Here is a 19,988-nt window from a genome sequence, read left to right as displayed (position 1 = left end):
CGTCTCGCTTATACTACCGTTGGAAAATATAAACACACGTAAAATTAACTGCTCCAACCAATTATCTCCGTCCTTTCCTCTATCACAATTTATACAGCAAAGGGTTTTGCACATCTTTGTCTGACATCACGAATTGAACAAAATAGTCGAACCGTGCATTTGACTGAAAATGGTAATTACTATGTTTAGTCGCTAGTTTTTTGACTACCGACTGTTTCGACTATTTTCAGTGGATAGTTTCCAGCGCTAGTTTTTTGTATGACATTTTAACAACATTTATTATTGGGTGATGCCAGTAAATTGTATTATTCTTTTAAAATTCATATTTATGTTGGAACGAATGTTTTTTTTATCAACGTTTTATTTATATTAAAAATAAATTAATAAACGTATGTTTTAAACTGAAAACATATTAAAAAGCGAAATATAAAATTCATCTATATATATGTGGAATATAAAATATTCCACATTCATGTCCGTACGTCGACTATGCGAATGCGTTTCAATTAATATTTTTACGCCACAATTAACATTCCGTTCGGGGAACGAGGAGGCCGACGTTATTTTTGAAACTTTCATGGATGGGACGAGGTTATTTCGCTATATCGATGTAATTTTCGGTAGCGTAAAAGTTGAGGGCAGAAGCAATTTTGTCGCAGGGAGTTCGGCAGTTCCGATATGTCCGTCACCGCCGCCAACTTTCCGAAGGATGAATAGACTTTTACATAATCTGCGGCTGATGAGACGAGTTCGGAATTACTCGGGTGTATCGGGCGTTTGCCCGGATCTGCTTTTGATTGGGCTTTACGGGACAAATGGGGGGACCATTGAATCTTTGCGTTAATTAAGAGGGATGCGAGGTAATTAGGTTCCAAACAATCCTAGTGAGTTGTTTTGTCTGATCAACAACTAGGCTGTACCCTGTCATTATATTTCGCTGGCTTTTATCTATTTACTTTCACAATTTCATCTGCACCAGCGATGTTGTGAAAATACATCATCTGTATTAGGCTCATAAATTCTGTCATTAAACTTTACTTTTTGTTATAATATAAATCACTTATTATTGTCATATTACTATCAAAACACCTCTATATAACACTCACACGTTCTTTTTCTTGTTAAAGAAGTGGTAATTGTGAAACAGCATACAAAGAATTATCCGAAATAATCCTCAAGAGACCTATTTCAGAAAAATACATGCAGGTAAAGCAAAAACAATTTTACATGACAATGATCTAACACATGTTAAGAATCAGTCTACATGAAAGCTTTTACATTTATAACTTACCTTCGAATGCATATTAATCAGACATTGTCATTTTTTATGTTGAATACAAGAAACACTAAAGCGGGAAAAATAAAATATATGGGACAGGGATAAATAACATTTGTTCAGTTACAGGAAAATGCTAATTGCCTGAAACTCACAAAGTAATCAATGTTTTTTTCACAAAAAGTTTGTAAAATAATATTTTTGCGAATAAAAGAATTAATTGAACTTAATTTATTTTAAACATTTTAGTAATATCTCTGGTAGGTCTGATTATTTTGATCTTCAGCTTTAATAATATTTTAAGGGCCTCAAGGGGGCCCTTTTATATACGCTCTGTTGTCGTCCAAAGTTCTGCTTAATTAATAAGAAACGCGAGACTTATTGTCAATTTGGCTGTAGGGCTAATTAAACTAATGCTCGGTCATTCGCAGACCTGTCTGTTGCTTTGTAGCTGAAGTTTGAGAACACTATTATATTAATTATATCTCCTCGTTTGATTTAATTAGTAATTATTACACACTTTTGGATACTAAATAGACGATAGAAACTAGATGCTAGAGGAGCAATATTCTGTTTTAGTTTTCTAAGTAACTTTAAATGAAATTTAAAAACAATATGATATTTTTTGTGTGAAGAAAATGTTTCTCTAAAATAAGTTGTTTGTTATTAATGATGAATAATAATTAGAAAAACCTGCTAATTTAAAATTGTCAGCTGGGACTACATTACGACTCTTTCAATTGCTGTATAGCTGCTTCAATATATTGCTTGTGCTTTCTTCTAATATTTTCTTGACTATATTTATCAGTATAGGTCGTACCATTGCGTTTGATATAATTGCAGCCCTGTTTTGAATATATTATTTGCTTTCATTAACCTTTGTTAATGAAATTAACATTTTGAAATAAAACTGGAAAAACAAATAAATACAATGAAAAAGCTAGTAAAATACCTCCTCTTGATTAGAATGATTCTGACAGCAGTTCAACTCCAAACCGACTTAGACTTAAGTAAAGTAAGACATGGATAAGATATTGCAGACATACAAACTTGTAGTTTTAGATTGATGATATGCAACAGCACTGACCAAATCACTCGAAGTAGGTGATCTATCATTGCTCAAAGAAATAGATCTGCTCGAATGCGATTTCATTAACATTGCTTAAAGAAGATTTCAGGCAAATATTACCTGTAATTCTTCGATCAATAGCAATAAAAGTAAGAAAGAATTACTTTAAATGTTTTACTTTGAAGCAATACGTAAATATGTCGCACTTGAACTATCCTGCTGAATTATACTATGCCTATTCAGGTGTAAATTCAGAGCTTTACAACTTATAAATTTTACTATAGAAAGATATCTGCCATCAGTTGAAGTTTCAAACTAAGGCGGTTACATAAAAGTTCTTCAAGACTTTTTTGAAGCAGGTGAAGTAACTATTGAACTGACTATATCTAGCGAGATTGAAGAAACTATTTTAAGTAGCTACATCGCTGCAGCAGCTATCGTAATACAATATAATATATGGTTAACAAAGAATGTGAACGCACAGTTATGTAGGTTCTCTTTATATTTATATAAAATATTCATATTTAATAATAAATATTCTATTCTATTAACGTTATAAGGCAACTCAGGAGATATTTAAATACATTAGAGAGTTTTAATAGCCAATTAATTGAATTTAACTCTAGCGATCTCGATAATGGAATCTCTCTTTGCTGGAAAGCGCTCGTGGAACGGTCTTAAGAACAATTCAATTAACTGAAACGTATGAAATTAAAATATTCAAATCTCCTTTGTTTTAATTGCTAGAAAATGGCCGAAAGAAACTGAATTTTAATGCACTATCTCGGAGAATAGGAGTTCTCTGCATACTATTAAGAAATGGAGGTAGAGTAAAGGCGAAAATTACTTTAATTTAAAAACGTAATTGACATATTAAGAGTATAAGTAGTTTTACATGCCTCTATTTGATTATTTGTTTGATTAATCCCTTCTGTCTACTATTTGGTATATTTAATATATTATATATCGATATCACTTATTTCGATTCATTCAATTCATATTTTATTTTTTAATTGTTTTACATATTTCTTCCTATACATTAGATTGTATATTTTCAACAAGTCAGCTACAACGTTGTTTAATCTTCTCCATCTTTCCATCTCCAACCGATGTTTCAAAACCTATGTTCTAGCCATTTTAATTTTTATGACTCATGTACCCTTACAATTCTCTTGATTTCTTTACCGACTGTGGGTATCTCAAGGTCTCGATGTAGGTAATCAGTCCTATAGTATTTGGGTGCACCCACAATTCCTCTCAGCACTTTGTTCTCAAAATTTTTTATTTTATTTATATTACTCTTTGCAGAACATCCCCATAATTGAACTCCGTATGTCCATATAGGTTTCAGTATTTGCTTATATAATAGCAATTTATTATGTACTGATAATTGCGATTTTCTTCCTATTAGCCAGTACATTTTCCTATATTTCAATTCCAGTTCTTTTCTCTTCTTTATATGTTCCTTCCAACGAAGTTTTGCATCTAGATTCATTCCGAGATATTTAGCGTTATTGCTATGTGGAGTGATAGTATTATTTAATGTTATTAGTATATGTACTGCACATAGTTATTGCATTGTTATATGTACTGTATAGTATCTGCACATGTACAGATTTACTTTCATTAATTCTTATTTTGCAAGTTTGTGTCCAATTATTTATATTGTCACTTGCCTGTTGTAATTTTCGTGAGGCTTCTTCACTATTATCTCCGACAGTTATTATCACAGTATCATCAGCAAATGAAGCCATCGTAATATTCTCCATTTGTGGTATATCACAGGTGTAGAGTAGATAAAGCATTGGTCCCAGTACACTTCCTTGTAGTACATCTGCTTTAGCTTCTTTTATTATAGAGTAAGCTTCTTCTTGTTTGTCTCTAAACATTCTGGCCTCCGTGCCAAACCTTATCGAAGGCTTGAGCTACATCTACGAATATAGCTCAGCATACTTTTTTACTTTTCGCTTTTTAGGCTTTTTCATTAACATCTGTTATTCTGTAGCCCTGGTCAATTGTTGAGTGCTTGTTAATAAACCCAAACTGGTATGTTGGTATTGGGTTTTTTCTCTCTATGATCGGTTTTATTCTTTTCATCAGGAGTTTTTCAAAGTGATATAGGTTCTTCCAGATGCCCTCGACATGTTTTAATCTAAATGCTGTATTGATCAAGTTGGTGAGTTTTATAATTCGATAAAATGATGAAATTGATAAGCATTTCCTGACTTAATTTTGCTATATTGTTTTAATTTTTAGCTATATTTGTATTTAGTTTAATATGTTATGTACAAAAATTATTTTGTTATTATATTTAATTATTTCTTCCTTTAGTTGAATTCTTTCTTGGAGCTGAATTAAGGCGTTTATGAAGAAATGCCATTTACTCCAAGTATCAATACTTTCTTCTACGCTTCTTGTTATATTTCTCTACCTTTTGGGATAATCAAGCTGATAATCTCAGTTTTGATTTATACTGTAGAAATTGATAATCTTATAATGTATTATTTTGTTATCTGATAATTGTTTATATAACCTAATAAACTTTAAAACTAATTAGGCAGCGACAGTTCTGGTCTGTATTAATTTTTATTGTTCTGTTTCAGTTGGTTGGTGGCGAATTTGATATGGAACTAAACTTTGTCATTCAAGATGCCCAAAATATTCGTCATATGTTGGAATTATTGGATCACTGTCCCCCAAATTTACAGGTAAGTTTTTATTCGCCCTTTTTCTCTGTAGAATTTTATTAAGACTTTGTTTGAAAGGAGAGGAGGTGTCAAAATCCGAGAAATGTTATTATAAGCTGTAAAATGGGTGAATATCGTAGTATTTTACAATAGTTGGTATAGAGAATTGGCTAAAACAATACCAAGTTTATGGACAAACTTGATTATTTGATCATTTATGGTGCGAATTCATTAAAACACAGAAAAAAATTCACATCATTTGGAGATTTGTATTCATTTCACTGTATAAACTATTTACTTTATTAGCATTTACCAATGCCTCTTTATTTTAGTAAATATGTAGGGTTTCAAGCTTTATTACAAATTGTTTTTGCTCGGATATAAATTGATTATTGATTGATGTTGTTATGGATAATTTTAAGCTGAAAATCTGATCTGAAAAATAACGAACGGTTTTTACGATGTTGATAATTAAACAGTTTGTTGAAGCTATTTTATAACTTACAAATATAATTTAGTTGCGAAATTAGATTTACTTAGATAGACTCATTTATGGTACATCAATAATGGTATTTTGGGGTAACTAGCGAATTCCGCTACCAGAAATCTGTTGGGGCTTGATAAAGGATGTCAATTACGAAGTTACGCGAGACTGTGATGTCCTTTTGTGATATTGTCGATACCAATGAATCGATAATATGAAACTGGTGTCTGACCTATTATCATAATGGTCATGTATTTAGTGTTACAAAAACCTTCAAACTTGCACAGTATTATTGTCTGTACATTTCTCCAGTTCGTTCGTTAAATTTTTGTTATATTCTTCTGCTACTTTCTTTATTGTATGTAGACTGTGAGTTACTTTTAACAAGCTTCCTTTTATTATAGTTCAATCTTTTCAAGATAAGTTTAATCAAGATATTGAAAAGATGTATAATAAAAGTAATGCAAAATGAACTTCAAATTTTGCTAGGCTTTTGTATAATTGTTATTTATAGTAATGTTTATAGTATAACGATTTATATCGTAACGAAATTTAATGTGTAGTAATTTACAAAATCTTTAAGTAATGAAATGATGAATACATCTGTTTTAAAATGTGAGATATGTTTTCTTTAAACTGATCTTTTTTTACAACTTTTATTGAGTCCATTTGTACTAAATGGTGATGCCTTAATAACATTGTTTTACTGCAAAATGTTTAAATACTTTTTGTTGATGATATTTCAATTTTTATAAATATTTTAATTGACCTTGATCTTGATCTAAACAACACTCATCTCCATAAACTTGTTTTATTCTTTGAAGAGTTAATTCTGTGGTAATTTTATTTATAGTTGCTCCTAAATTGGGACTGAATGTTGGTTAATTATTTGCCTATCCAACTCTGATTATTCCCCTACTTATTGGTGTCACTAAAATGAGCATCGATTGGTCCTTTTACTGCTTTTTTGACTTAGTTGGTCCGATAATAAAATTAATAAGTCCGATGCATGTATGCTTGGCCTTGTTTGAAACAAGGAAAATCAATCTGACGAGGTTGTGGGAGGGGAGAGGGGCATTTCGTATCTCAATCGTAACGAAAACTCGAACAAAAGAATCGGGTAAACACGGCGAGCAACATTCCCTGCCGGCGCCTTGTTTTTGTGGGATAATGCTCCCGCCTACATGTCTGCCGGCTCTCTATGCACAAAAAATCAATGGGGCACTTTGAAATCTGATTATATCTCAATAATGGAAGTGTATGGTTGCGCGTGACGTCTCGCAGTTATTAGAAATGGGCGAAAAGATTGTCCTTTTACAATTTTTTTTTCTTGGCGCTGCGGAGAAATAGTTTTTTTATCACTGGTTATAATATAGGTTAGTACAGGTATCATCCATTAGATGGAGGTTTTATTTTATAATCATTTTTACACTTGTTTTTTATTAATATGTATTATTTTTAATTTTAAGTTATGAAAGTTTGTTATTTCTGGACTGAATTTAGATCAGTTTCACTTTTATCAATAATAAAATGATCTCATATTTTTGTCTATTATAAAATAGTATATTAGAAATAGTATATTAAGACCTCTATGTTGCATTGTAGATTTTTATCCCATTTTTTTGATGTGCATACTTACAAAAATCTGTAATTTTTATTCTTTTTTAGATTTTTCCTTATACTCATTTTTCATTTTCTATTATTTGTTAATTTGTCTATTAAATTCTATTAACTATTAATTGTATACTATTAAAATTTATTTCCAATATATAAAGCCCGATTTTGATTACATCGTATATCTATTGATTTTACATGAGACAGTATATATCAAAATCGATATCGAATATGTAAATGTTTTAAACTTTATTGTCAAATAATATCTGGTACTAGAATGATGTATTATGTTATTAAAAATATAAGTTACTGCTAATTTTAAAACTAAAGTTACTTCTTGGCGCGCCTTCCTCTCTTTCCCCATTGGTATGTGTCTGATATTTCTCTCCAAGCTTTCATGGAACTTCTCTTTTCTATACTATTATGATTCAGAGCGTAATTACTAGTTTTTGTCCTGGTGCATGGCAGTTCGGGATCTATTAATCTTGTAATATTCCTTTCTATTGATTTTAATATTCATATCCATGTTTTTCCAACCCTTTATCCTCATCCCGTCCGCTCCAGAGCTAATCTGTTTATTTAATATATAGTTCAGTATTTCTCTTATTAATATGTAATTTCTGACCCATATTCCACGTGTCATTTTGATTTAATTATTAGGTTTCTTCTCCGTATTGATTTATCTCTATATATGGTATATACATACGCTTAGAGCCCTGAGAAGTTTAAATCTTTAGTTTAAATTTTTAGAAAACGATAAAAAGAATGCTACATTATATAAAATAAAATTTTTATAACGTATTAATTTTAAAACACTTAATAATATATTTGTATAAGGAAATGACAACAATACACTCTGAAATTATGGCAAAAATTCAAGAAAATTTTATTTTTAATTTGTCCATTTTTCAACGATGTACTATTTTTGATATATATATATATATATATATATATATATATATATATATATATATATATATGTATGTATGTATGTATATATATTTATATTTATATATGCTATAAAGTTAATAATCATTATAAAACTTATTTTATTATTCATTAATTTTATTTTATCGTTTTATAAAAGGTATGTGTGAAATAGTAGAAGTTAATATTGGGTCGGTGGATTGCAACATACCTGGGAGTGAAACTGAACTCGAGGGAGTACGAGAGATGGAGAAATTTTCAGAAAAGTAAAGCTTATTTTGCAATGCCCTGCGTACTAAAATTTAAAAACCTACACCGTATTAACAAGCTGAGAGTCTACAATATAATAATAAAACAAAATTAATAATAATAAAACAATAATAAGACTCATCACAGGCGCTGAAAAGATTAAATTCAGGAAAATACGGACTTCTGGGCACCCGAGTATGGAGGTGAGCGTCAAGTGATAGACTAACATGGAGGTTCAAGATAAAGGAGGCCAAGGCTCCGTTTGAGCAGTAGCGCCATGAGAAGAAGAAGATAACCTTTTAGCATGGTGATACAATCAGTATTAATCCAGACAGACAGTCATATTAATATCTTATGATTTGGAACGGAATAAGTGTCTAAAATGACTGACCCAAGGCCCCGGTATTTCCCAATCACAAAACTTGCGAACGCAATAACCGTCCAAGCGTAATATTCGAACAATTTCGACCCGAAACATATGAGGAAAAAACCCATCAGTCCCCGATAGGGGGCGTTCTCGCGGCAACATAATAAAGAAAGTGTTAGGCATCGACAAAAACAAATTTGCCCCGGCCGATACTGTGGAAACGCGGTTATCTGGAAACGGTAGATCATTGAGCAGACCCTCCGGCTATCATATTGCCAATTAAGGAGCTGCCTCTGTCCTTATCTAGATTGTATGGGGCCTTTTTCCTGCCGGAGGAAAATCGAAAATCAGGCGGAGAAAGTTTAGTGGCCTCATTTGGACCGTAAGTTAAAGACGTACGTGCCGAAGGATCCGTTGATTTAGTTAGTTTCGCAGCGTCCGACGACGGTCGATCCTTCCCTTAGATGGAACAAAAATGGATGGCCCCTACGATATTTGTGACGGGACAACTACCGTAATCAAAGTTTAATAAAGACGGAGAAATGATTTTTTCTTGTACTCCATAAAATTTTCTTTTCATATGGTTTTCATGGTACATAAGGCATCAAATAAGTATATAATTACATTCATAATCATAAAAAATAATAAAGCTCGTTAGTCTTACGAATACTATGTTTCTTTCTTATAATTATTGTATTTCATAATTCTTGCTCATATATCTCCATTGCCATATTTGTAAAAGGAGTTGACTCAGCAATTAGGGTGTTTTTTCTTCTTTACTCCACAATATTTTAGTGTATTAAGACTTAATTTGAAGTAATATTTAAATTTTTTTGATACTTACTAAGTAGTGGATAAATAAATTAAAAAAATAGGGATGATAATAATTAAATACAAAATTTTAAATACCAAGTTTTATAGAATTAGACCCGTTATTTTGTAACCATACTTGTTATTTTATAACATGACCAGAAATCCGATTAATTTTATTTCATTCAACTAGGAAAAAACCCTCAAAATCCTCATAAATTCCACCCTTCAACGGACAACATAATTATTGACTGTAATAGCATGTTATAACAAGTATCTTTCAAGCCGATTGTCCCCCTCCTTCGTCATTCCCCCATACCACTGAATCGATCGCAGGCGACGTCAGGCGCAATTTTATTTCTCCTCTGCTGACAGGCACACCCGAAATAATACAAGGAAAAAGTTAAGCGTTCACACTTAAGACTTATTCAAGTTGGAAAGGATACGTGCCCCAGAAAGATTTGTTGATTTTCGTGGAGAGAACGACGAAGTTCTAATGTTATTGAAAGTTTTTTTTTTGCCCGGGCTATATTCAAAGTTTGGAGCGTTCGCTTTCTGGATGGAGATGGACTGGTTGGTAGTCGTGATTAAAATTCATCATACGTTTCGTCAAATGAGGTTCAGATGAAGAGATTTTCTATTCGTTCGTGAAAACCGACATTAGTTTCCAACTATTTGACCAAATATTTTCGTTTTCGTAAAAAGAGAGGTTACATTTTTATATTTATATTAGCTTTTCTCGATGATTACTATTTGAAGGACGTTTCTGATATTTTGTAGAATGTTATTCCATAATTTCGACTATTTTAGAAATATTAAAATCGCTTCATATATGTATATGTACATATCCGACTATTATGAATATTAACATGGGTTATAAATACTTAAATACTCTTAATTAAGATTTTAAATAGATTTCTTATATTTTATTAAAATAATAAAATATTTTTAAGAAAATGGCTATCATGTACTCTGATATTATGACAATTTTTTTAACTAATTTTTTATTGTTTCAGCAATCCTTTACAATATCTTAAAGAATTTATGTATCTTTGATTTAAACTAAACCAAACTTTAGCAGTTATCATTATAATGAATTTATTGATATCAAATACTGGAATATAGAGGCTCTAGAATAAATATGATATCCTCAGCTCTTAATATATTATAAATATCAACTATACTAAGAATTACAGAGTAATTAGATAAAATGTGTGTATAAATGCTTTGTTTCTCAAATTCCCTGTGCATTTTTAACTTAATAATATATTTTTATAAAGAAGTGCGAATCATGTACCCCGCAATTATGACAGTTTTCTTTCAAAATTAATTATTAATTTTTTCAATAATCCTTTACATATTTTAAGTAATATGTATATTTTAGATTTAAGTAAAACCAACCCTAGTAGCTGTTAGAAGCTGTAAGAAGTGCGAATCATATACCCTGAAATTATGACAACTTTTTTCAAAGCTAATTTTTCATGTTATCAATAATCCTTTACAATATCTTAAATAATTTATATACTTTAGATTTAAATAAACTAAACTTTAGCAGCTGTTAAATGCTAAAATAGAAAAACCGGCAAAATTCCTATCATGTTCGTTTAGATTTGACACGTAGATAATTCAGTAATCGGTATAGATCGGTCTATCCAGTATGGTGACAGCATTGTGACGCAGGACATTTTCAAATTTAATACTAGCTCGAAATATGTCAATGGTATCAGTGATAATTCACGTTTTTTTCGAGATAATCGAGATATATTTACGGCCATTTTTTTTTGTTTATAGCTCACTCTTTCATTAGGTTAATAATTTCGAACTGTTAACGATATTAGTATTAAATATCGAAGAATATTAAGAAAATTACTCCAACATTTCCGGATATTAAATGAACGAGGGCAAATTGCCATGGACTCGATTAAATTTGAAACGTTTTTAATCTAATATCGCTCGAGTTTTCTCAAAAAATGACGGCGGGTGAAATATCATTATAAAATTTAATAAATTCCCGAGTTATAAGTACATTGTCGGAAATGAATTACAAGAAAATAAAGTTAGTCGTTGTTTATTGTTCTTTTTTTTAATTTGCGCTGAAGTTGATGTTATGTTGCGGATCTAATTTTGACAAATACTGAGGAACGCTTTCAATTATTTATGTGGTATAATGGATTTTTAAATTTAATAGCTATGTTCTTGGGGCTATATCTTTTATTATAGACGTTTACGTTAGTTACAATTGATGCCATGAGGCACTATACGCTTTTATTGTGCAGAAACTCGCCCAATTTAAACAGCCATTGGTCATTAGGTGCACAAATTAATTAAGAATTAATTAGTTTGTTAAGTTATCCAGCTACGCTCGTATATTATTCAAACGTGAGATATATAGTGAAGGTGAGTGTGTAAATTGGTACAGTCCCTAGGGTCCTTGATTAAATAGCCTATATTGTAATGTCATTATATTGTAAGATGTATTAATTATTAATATGGTCCTAATTATATAATAATAGTCCTAATAATAATATTTTTTGTTCTTTATGTTACAGTTCCATTTCGATATTTGGTCTTTGGATGACTTGATCTTTTATATCATGTGTAATTTTGTTGATTGTTTCATTATGAATATTACTGAAGTAATTGTGTAAGTTCGGTTAAATAATTTTTCAATCTTCTTCATATTCCTATACTTTATTGACTGATACGAAAATTTTAATGAATGGCTTCAAAATATGCTGTATGGAATTGGTAATCTTCAGGATATTGTGGATTCATGGAAGATAATATAATTTAAGTAATCGTTTTTAATGACATTTAGAATATTTTCTAGTTAGTTATTTCAGTACTTCTTTTAATTTTATGAAGAGTGTATATGTAATATTTTGAAAAGTTTATTTCTCTTGGGTTTATTCGTATATAGTAAAATGTGAAACTACATTATCCATTTATTATTTCCTAATTCTTTCTGTTGGCAGTTGGTAAGCATGACATTGCTTGTCTTTTGAGTATATTAATGTGTTTTGTGATGAAAGGTAACCTAATACGTGCATTTTGATACAATTTCTAAATCAATATTTTACACTTGATGAATTTGTTTGTTACGTTTAAATTTTTAGTACGTGTAGAATCAAACTACAAATAATTGCTACCAAATCTTAAATATTTCAGAAATATAGCTCAACACTGTCAGTATCCCCATATTCTTTCTAAGTGTACTATTTTCTCCCTTCGTGGTGACTTAGCTTCATTTTCTGAATCAATTGGACTTTATAAGTATGAATATTTATACATTTTGTGAATATTTGCTGTAGATAGCATCCAGATGTGTCAGTTGTTAGACCGTGTTGGAGATTTAACATTCCTGAGCTCACAGCAACGCTGTCCCGATTGTTTTCTATGTTTCGTGGTGAAAGAAATGATGAACGACGATCAGAGCATCAAAAATAATTGATTCATATAGTCTTCTGGTATTTTTAATTAAAATTTTCATAGTGGTTGATTTTAAATTAATATTTCAACCAATGTTGTAGGAAAATTGCGAACGCTAGCTATCAAATCTTCATTATTTTAAAATAGCGCTCAATAATAGAAGCGTGTGGTTCTTTCATGTAGCGCTTCATTTTTAATAGCATTCCTGCGATGGCTTTTTTCTTGCTAACCCTTTATCGAACGAATAGCGAGGATTGTGTTTCATCGAAAGCTTTTGATTTATAAACAAAATAGTTCCTTAAAAGGGTCTCTTTATAATTTATAATTAATGTTTGGATTTATTTGAGCGAAACTTTGAAAATCATTATTACGACCATTAAAAGGCTTATTCTCGAAAACGTCTTCGGAACAAATCTGTCAATAAACAAAAGTGGCGCTATATTTATCCATAGAAACTTGATACCAAAGTACAACTTAAAGTATAAGACGGTCTTAACCTAATAATTTCGAAAGAGACCGTCTCCGTTATCTCGAGAAACGAGAGCCTGAATAAAAACGACATTTTAAAGTCAATAAAATGTCCGGGCGCTTGAAACTTTTCCCCTGCTAAATAAGAAGGAAAATAAGTAAACATTTATTCGTGGATTTGCATGATATATGACCCCCACATTAGTCCCATAGGGCAATGCCTTTTTATAATGAACATTGACCCAGAAACGTTGGAGGCACAGATATAAATAGAGCAGTTTATCATGCTAAATAACTGAATATATTCCGGGTATAACCATATAATTATTAATACAGACGCTTTGCTATTGAATAGTATGAATGGGACTTTGGTATTAGTATTTTTATTTTTGTATGTTATTAGAATTATTGTCCTTCAACTCACAGACCTTGAAAGACATCCTGCAGTAGTCTATTTGGCAGTGCATTTAGAATATGGTCATGAGGAAAAAAGTCGAGGATTCGAGATTGTCGAGGATCTGGTTTCCTCCAAATCAGTCGACACCATTATGAACCAGGACGACGTAGTCAACTATCTCACGGAGTTCACTTATCAACACTCACTTTTAAATTCACTGGAATTACCTGGATTACCACCTCACAATCTGAAGTTAAAAGTAGGATCAGTTGTCATCATGCTGCGTTACTTTAATCAACCTCGACTGTGCAATGGAACAAGACTGACTGTGAATAACGTCATTGAGGCAACAATCATAAAGAGAAAATACAAAGGAGAGGATGTCTTGATCCCGCGTATACCGATGATTTCAGCGGATTTACCATTCGATTTTAAACGTTTACAATTTCCAGTATGCCTGGCCCTTGCGATGACCATAAATAAATCTCAAGGCCAGTCGTTGGAAGTTTGCGAAATCAACTTGGAGTTTCCCTGTTTCGCGCATGGACAATTATAGGTCGCGTGTTCGCGGGTCGGAAAACCGTCATTTTTGTTTATTTACGCACCTCAAGACAAAACAAAAATTATAGTTTTATCAAAAAGCTTTAAATTGATATGTGTATCATATCAAACTGTATCATAACTGTGTGTGTCTGTAAATATATAATTGAAACCTTATAAATAGTTAGTATTTCAGGAAAACTCTATTTTTTTAAATATGAAACATCATGTGTAATTAATCGAAAATAATAATAATAATTCATCAATACTGAGCATTTTTTTATTAATTACGGATTATTAGGTCTTGTATTTATCGATTGAGACAGTACGAAGTCTGTCGGCTTAGCCAGTTCTGATATATAATTTACAATGTTATTACCATCATGGTTGAATATTTACATTTTGACCATTAAATCCGTAAATGGAATAATGAAATCAAATTCGAACCGTCCATAATACGAAAAAATAAATTTAATATCGGTGTGTTTATTATCGGCACATAGTGCCATTATATTAAATGCAAATTTCTAAATAAATATTGACATTAATTTCCTCTCACTTAATATGGAAACAGTATTTATCTCTTGGGCCTTTATTAAATTTTGAAACGGACATTTTTATTCACGCTGCTGCCTCAGAGGAAAATGGAGAACATTAAAACTGAACGGAGTTTTATTTTTAGTGTAGTATTAAGCTTATAACTTAGCTCCCTTAATTTTTCTACAGGTTTTAGTGTATTAAGTAGTGTTTAAAATGAATATAACACTACGTAGACATTAGTCGATCTGTGGTTGTATCTTGTTTATGAGCCATAATCTTGGAGATTTGTAACTGAAACCCATGTAACGTTCCCAAAATTTTTAATACTTCTTTTACCTCGTATAAATGATTAAAGAAAATATATTATAAGAAATGATGGTCAACAATGGACAGTACTTGATCTAGTAATCATATTGGATCAATAAACTGTGGTTCCTGTTGGTGAAAATGGGACTGGCGATCTTTAAAACAGTGCATTTTGAGCAAATTAGGCGTTTTATGTGAATATAGGTTATACAAATTGAATTTTCAAATTACATTGGCTTCTCATTCGCAGTTTTGCTTTCAGATGTAATGCTAATTAGTGTTAGGAGGTTATATATAATAAACTATGACACCCAACGACAATAAGGTCTTTGAAAATGTTGAACGTATAGATTTTTGGGAATATATTGCTTTGATTCAGATTGCATATCACAAAACAGAATTATTTCGGATATATTTGATGTATTTTATTGGAATTTATGGTACAATAATTAAAATCTTGAGCTACATTACTTTTTTAATTACAATTTTACAATATGATGTAATTTATGATAATAAATAATTAATTTATAAATTTATACCAATATTATGCGTTATTATCTATTTTGTTGTTTTAAATTCTGATCTGCTTCAGATATTTGTGCCAGTATTCCAAATCTCAAGCAAATTTCTCAACCTTCTAATTGAGATTGCGTCCTGGATGCAATACGAAACGAAACTAGTAGTAGTTAGCGGATTAGGGAGATACGTTTTGTAATCCTAAGAAGTCTTCGGTAGGATAATTGAGCTCGTGTATATAACATGTTTTGTTGTGGAGTAAAACGTGCTTCAGGTTAAAGGGGACAGGTAATTTGCATTTACTCCAATATACTCGGGAGGTAATTGTTCGAATGTTTGTGTACGGATAATTGGCTTCGATACAAATGAAGTTGTTGGATACGGTGGTTGTACCAAAAATATATTTTAGATTTTTGCTTATATAAGTTTTTTTATGGTACTATATTTTAAAGGTTAAATAATCAGGTACATTATTTGCTTTTGAACGCTTATACTGAACATTTTTTTAGTACAATATGCGAGAACAAGAAAATATTTACACTACTACAATCTAATTCTGTTGTTCTGTAGGTTTTTTTGTGGAAATCTCCAAATAATTCAAAAATGGGATTGATAATATTAAATTTCAACGACATAAATAGAAATAAATGGTATATTTGAAGTATTTTTGATTGACTCATTAATTTATGGATATTCTTATTTAATTTTGAAGGATGTTCTTGAATTAGAGTGAATAATTTTATACATTACTAGCGACCCGCCCCGGCTTCGCACGGGTGCAATGCTGATACTAAATTAAATACACTACAGAAAAAATATGAACGTTGTATATAAAAACATAGCGGCCCGCTCCGACTTTGCACGGGCATAAAATATATATGCCTATGTCACTCAATGAAAACATGATTAAAATCGATCCAGTATTTTTGGTTCATTCATTACTGCCCTTGGCCTGCACGCATTAAATTTGGAGTAAAACAATTCCTCTTCCCCTATACTTACTATGAAGATTTCCTGCTATCTTTGGAATATCTAAATTCATACAATTTTTATTATATTACATATTTTTAAACGCAAATTTTAAATTTATAATATCTCCGAAAATATTTGTTTAATTTACATGCTGTAAGTAACCATATTGATCTATATAATTGCACACTGTATTTAAGGTACTTAATTCGATAAGGATTAATGCCGTATTGCTTAAAATAGCTTCGTAAATAAGCCATTTTCTCACGTAAAAAGTAAACAATAAAAATAATGTGGGTTATCCCTAAAAGATAAACATATACCATCGCGGACTTTTTTGTAAACATTTTTATGGTGTACAATACTGTAGTACATTAATTTGATCTAACTCGTAGGGTTAGGCAGCGTTTTTGCTAATTGCTAAATAAGCCTAAAAAAATAGGTTAATTTACGACATCACGTTAGAAACCTCTAAAATTAGCAATGTTGCCTTAGTATATTATGCATGTATTATACATATAAACCTTCCCCTTGAATCACTCTATCTATTGAAAAAAACCGCATCAAAATCCGTTGCGTAGTTTTAAAGATTTCAGCGCACATAGGGATATAGGGACAGAAAAGGCGACTTTGTTTTATACTATATAGTGATTATTTACAATTTTTATATATTGAAGGCAATTCGGTATATTGCGAGGGCCATATGGTTTATGGGTATTGTCCCATTCGTTTCCAGGAAAACATATTTATACCAAGTAATTTGTAGATCGGAACAAGAGAGGGCTGTTAAGTGTGTTAAGAATAACATCTGGGCTGTTCCAAGTAGTTTTTTCGGTAGTCGTTGATAGTATTTGAATCTGTAAAGAACCTTTTGATACAACCGCCGTACTGTTTTGTTATTGTAACTTATTTTCTTTCTAAATATATCAGTTGTTATTGTTACTAGTTACCGGGTTCTTTTCCCAACGTATCATCTATAATATTATTATATACAAGGCAACTATATCAACAAGTTTCTGCGTGTCAATTAATTTTCCGTTGTCTATATCAAATTGGTGTATTGGAGGGATTTACTTATTTTATTTATTTTCCACTTTTCAATAACTTGTTTCTTTATACTAAAATCATTATAAAACCAAAACTGTATCATTTTATTATATTTTCTGATCTATTTGGTACGAACTACCGTCAAGATAATATCAATTAATAACGAATTTAGTACAGTTTTTATCAATGTTCCGAGAACAATAGAAACGAACATAACCCCAACCGCAATAACATCGACTAAACGATGCGGAAAAGGAGGAAAAATCCGATGTTCTACGACGCAGTGAGCTGCGTCCTGCTAATAAAAAAGCAATTTCTCCCGCGCTATATCCTCATTAGGTCCGGGCTGGGAGGAACTCCTTTAAATTACATAAAAAACGCTTTTTCGACACAATTTGCCAGTCCTATCGGGCCAGGATTCCGCTTCATTGCATTTCCAAGCATCTATAATGTTGCTGTAGATGGGAGTGACCCCCAGTCGGTTTAGATTAAACCTGCTCGACCGCTGTCGTCCTGCTCTTTGGATTTATTATCATTTCATTGTCTGTCTACGAAAATAAAGAATCTTGACTAATAGTTTTTTGATATACATTGCGAGAAAAAAATATTGTTTTTGCTCAAATGACCATAAAGAGTAGTTAAAGGGAATATTCGATTCTTCTTTGTCATGTGGGTTATTTTAAATACTATGATAATTTTGTATAACGTCATTTAATATAGGAATAATGAAGTGTAATTAATAATGAAGACTACAATATTATCGGGAATACGATGGATACCAGAAAATTATTGTTAAAATTATAAAATTATTTTTCAGTAAAAACATAAATCAAAAATATATCTTAAGCTGCACCAGCTATTTAAAAATCACAATTTTCACTGAGTATATATATGGAAAAAGTGTGAAAATATTTTATGTCGCGAAATAAGCTGCCACCTCCGTATTTGATCAATCTTAGAGTGAGAAAGATGAATATAGCATCTATTTTGATATTTCATTAAGTGTTTTTGTGATATCACTGAAAATACGTTTTAATGAATTTTTGAGCAAAAAAATACTATTAAGATATCTCTTAAATTACACTGGCTGTCCTTAAAAGTATATTACCCGCTAATTTGTCACCACTTTTTACACACACCTTGATATTTTCATTGTTATATCTTCACTTTAAACAAAGTTAAATAGAAAACTCTGAAAACGCCAAAAAACTCACAATTTTACCTGACTATGGAAAAAGTATAAAAATATTTTATGTCTCGAAATAATCTGACACCGTCGTATTTAGTCAATTTTAGGGCGAGAAAAATGAATATAGCATCTATTTTGATATTTGATTGACTGTTTTTGTGATATCATTGAAAATACATTTTAATTAATTTTTGAGTAAAAAACTAATTTTGAGATATCTCTTAAACTACACTAGCTGTCTTTAAAATTATATTACCAGCTAATTTGTCATCACTTTTTACATACACCTTGATATTTTCATCGTTATATCTTCATTTTAAACCAAGTTATATACAAAAGTCTGAAAATGCCAAAAAATCACAATTTTTCCTGAGTATATATATGGAAAAATTGTTAAAATATTTTATGTCACGAAATAAGCTGACGCCGTCGTATTTAGTCAATTTTAGGGTGAGAAAAATGAATATAGCATCTATTTTGATATTTGATTAACTGTTTTTGTGATATCATTGAAAATACATTTTAATGAATTTTTGAGTAAAAAACTGATTTTGAGATATCTTTGAAACTACTCTAGCTGTCCTTAAAATTATATTACCAGCTAATTTGTCTTCACTTTTTACATACACCTTGATATTTTCATTGTTATATCTTCACTTTAAACAAAGTTAAATACAAAAGTCTGAAAACGCCAAAAAATCACAATTTTTCCTGAGTATATATATGGAAAAAGTATAAAAATATTTTATGTCACGAAATAAGCTGACACCGTCGTATTTAGTCAATTTTAGGGTGAGAAAAATGAATATAGCATCTATTTTGATATTTGATTGACTGTTTTTGTGATATCATTGAAAATACATTTTAATGAATTTTTGAGTAAAAAACTAATTTTGAGATATCTTTTAAACTACTCTAGCTGTCCTTAAAATTATATTACCAGCTAATTTGTCATCACTTTTTACATACACCTTGATATTTTCATCGTTATATCTTCATTTTAAACAAAGTTATATACAAAAGTCTGAAAATGCCAAAAAATCACAATTTTTCCTGAGTATATATATGGAAAAATTGTTAAAATATTTTATGTCACGAAATAAG

At 30.7% G+C, this 19,988-nt stretch overlaps 1 protein-coding gene across 3 annotated transcripts in view; it reads left to right on the top strand.

The window, feature by feature from the left end:
- The window catches only part of LOC143204719 (neurobeachin), a 520,160-nt gene that overhangs the window by 107,107 nt on the left and 393,065 nt on the right, over nt 1-19,988 (top strand). For all 3 annotated transcript variants that reach the window (XM_076417458.1, XM_076417457.1, XM_076417456.1), the window contains exon 2: nt 4,949-5,053. In XM_076417458.1, coding sequence (XP_076273573.1) covers nt 4,949-5,053 — 105 coding nt within the window. The remainder of the gene's footprint in view (nt 1-4,948; nt 5,054-19,988) is intronic.

The sequence above is a fragment of the Rhynchophorus ferrugineus genome, unplaced genomic scaffold (genome assembly GCF_030347505.1).
Source record: "Rhynchophorus ferrugineus isolate W39M unplaced genomic scaffold, kcgeb_rfMv2 rfM11, whole genome shotgun sequence".
NCBI lineage: Eukaryota > Metazoa > Arthropoda > Insecta > Coleoptera > Curculionidae > Rhynchophorus > Rhynchophorus ferrugineus.
This window is presented reverse-complemented; position numbering and strand designations above follow the sequence as displayed.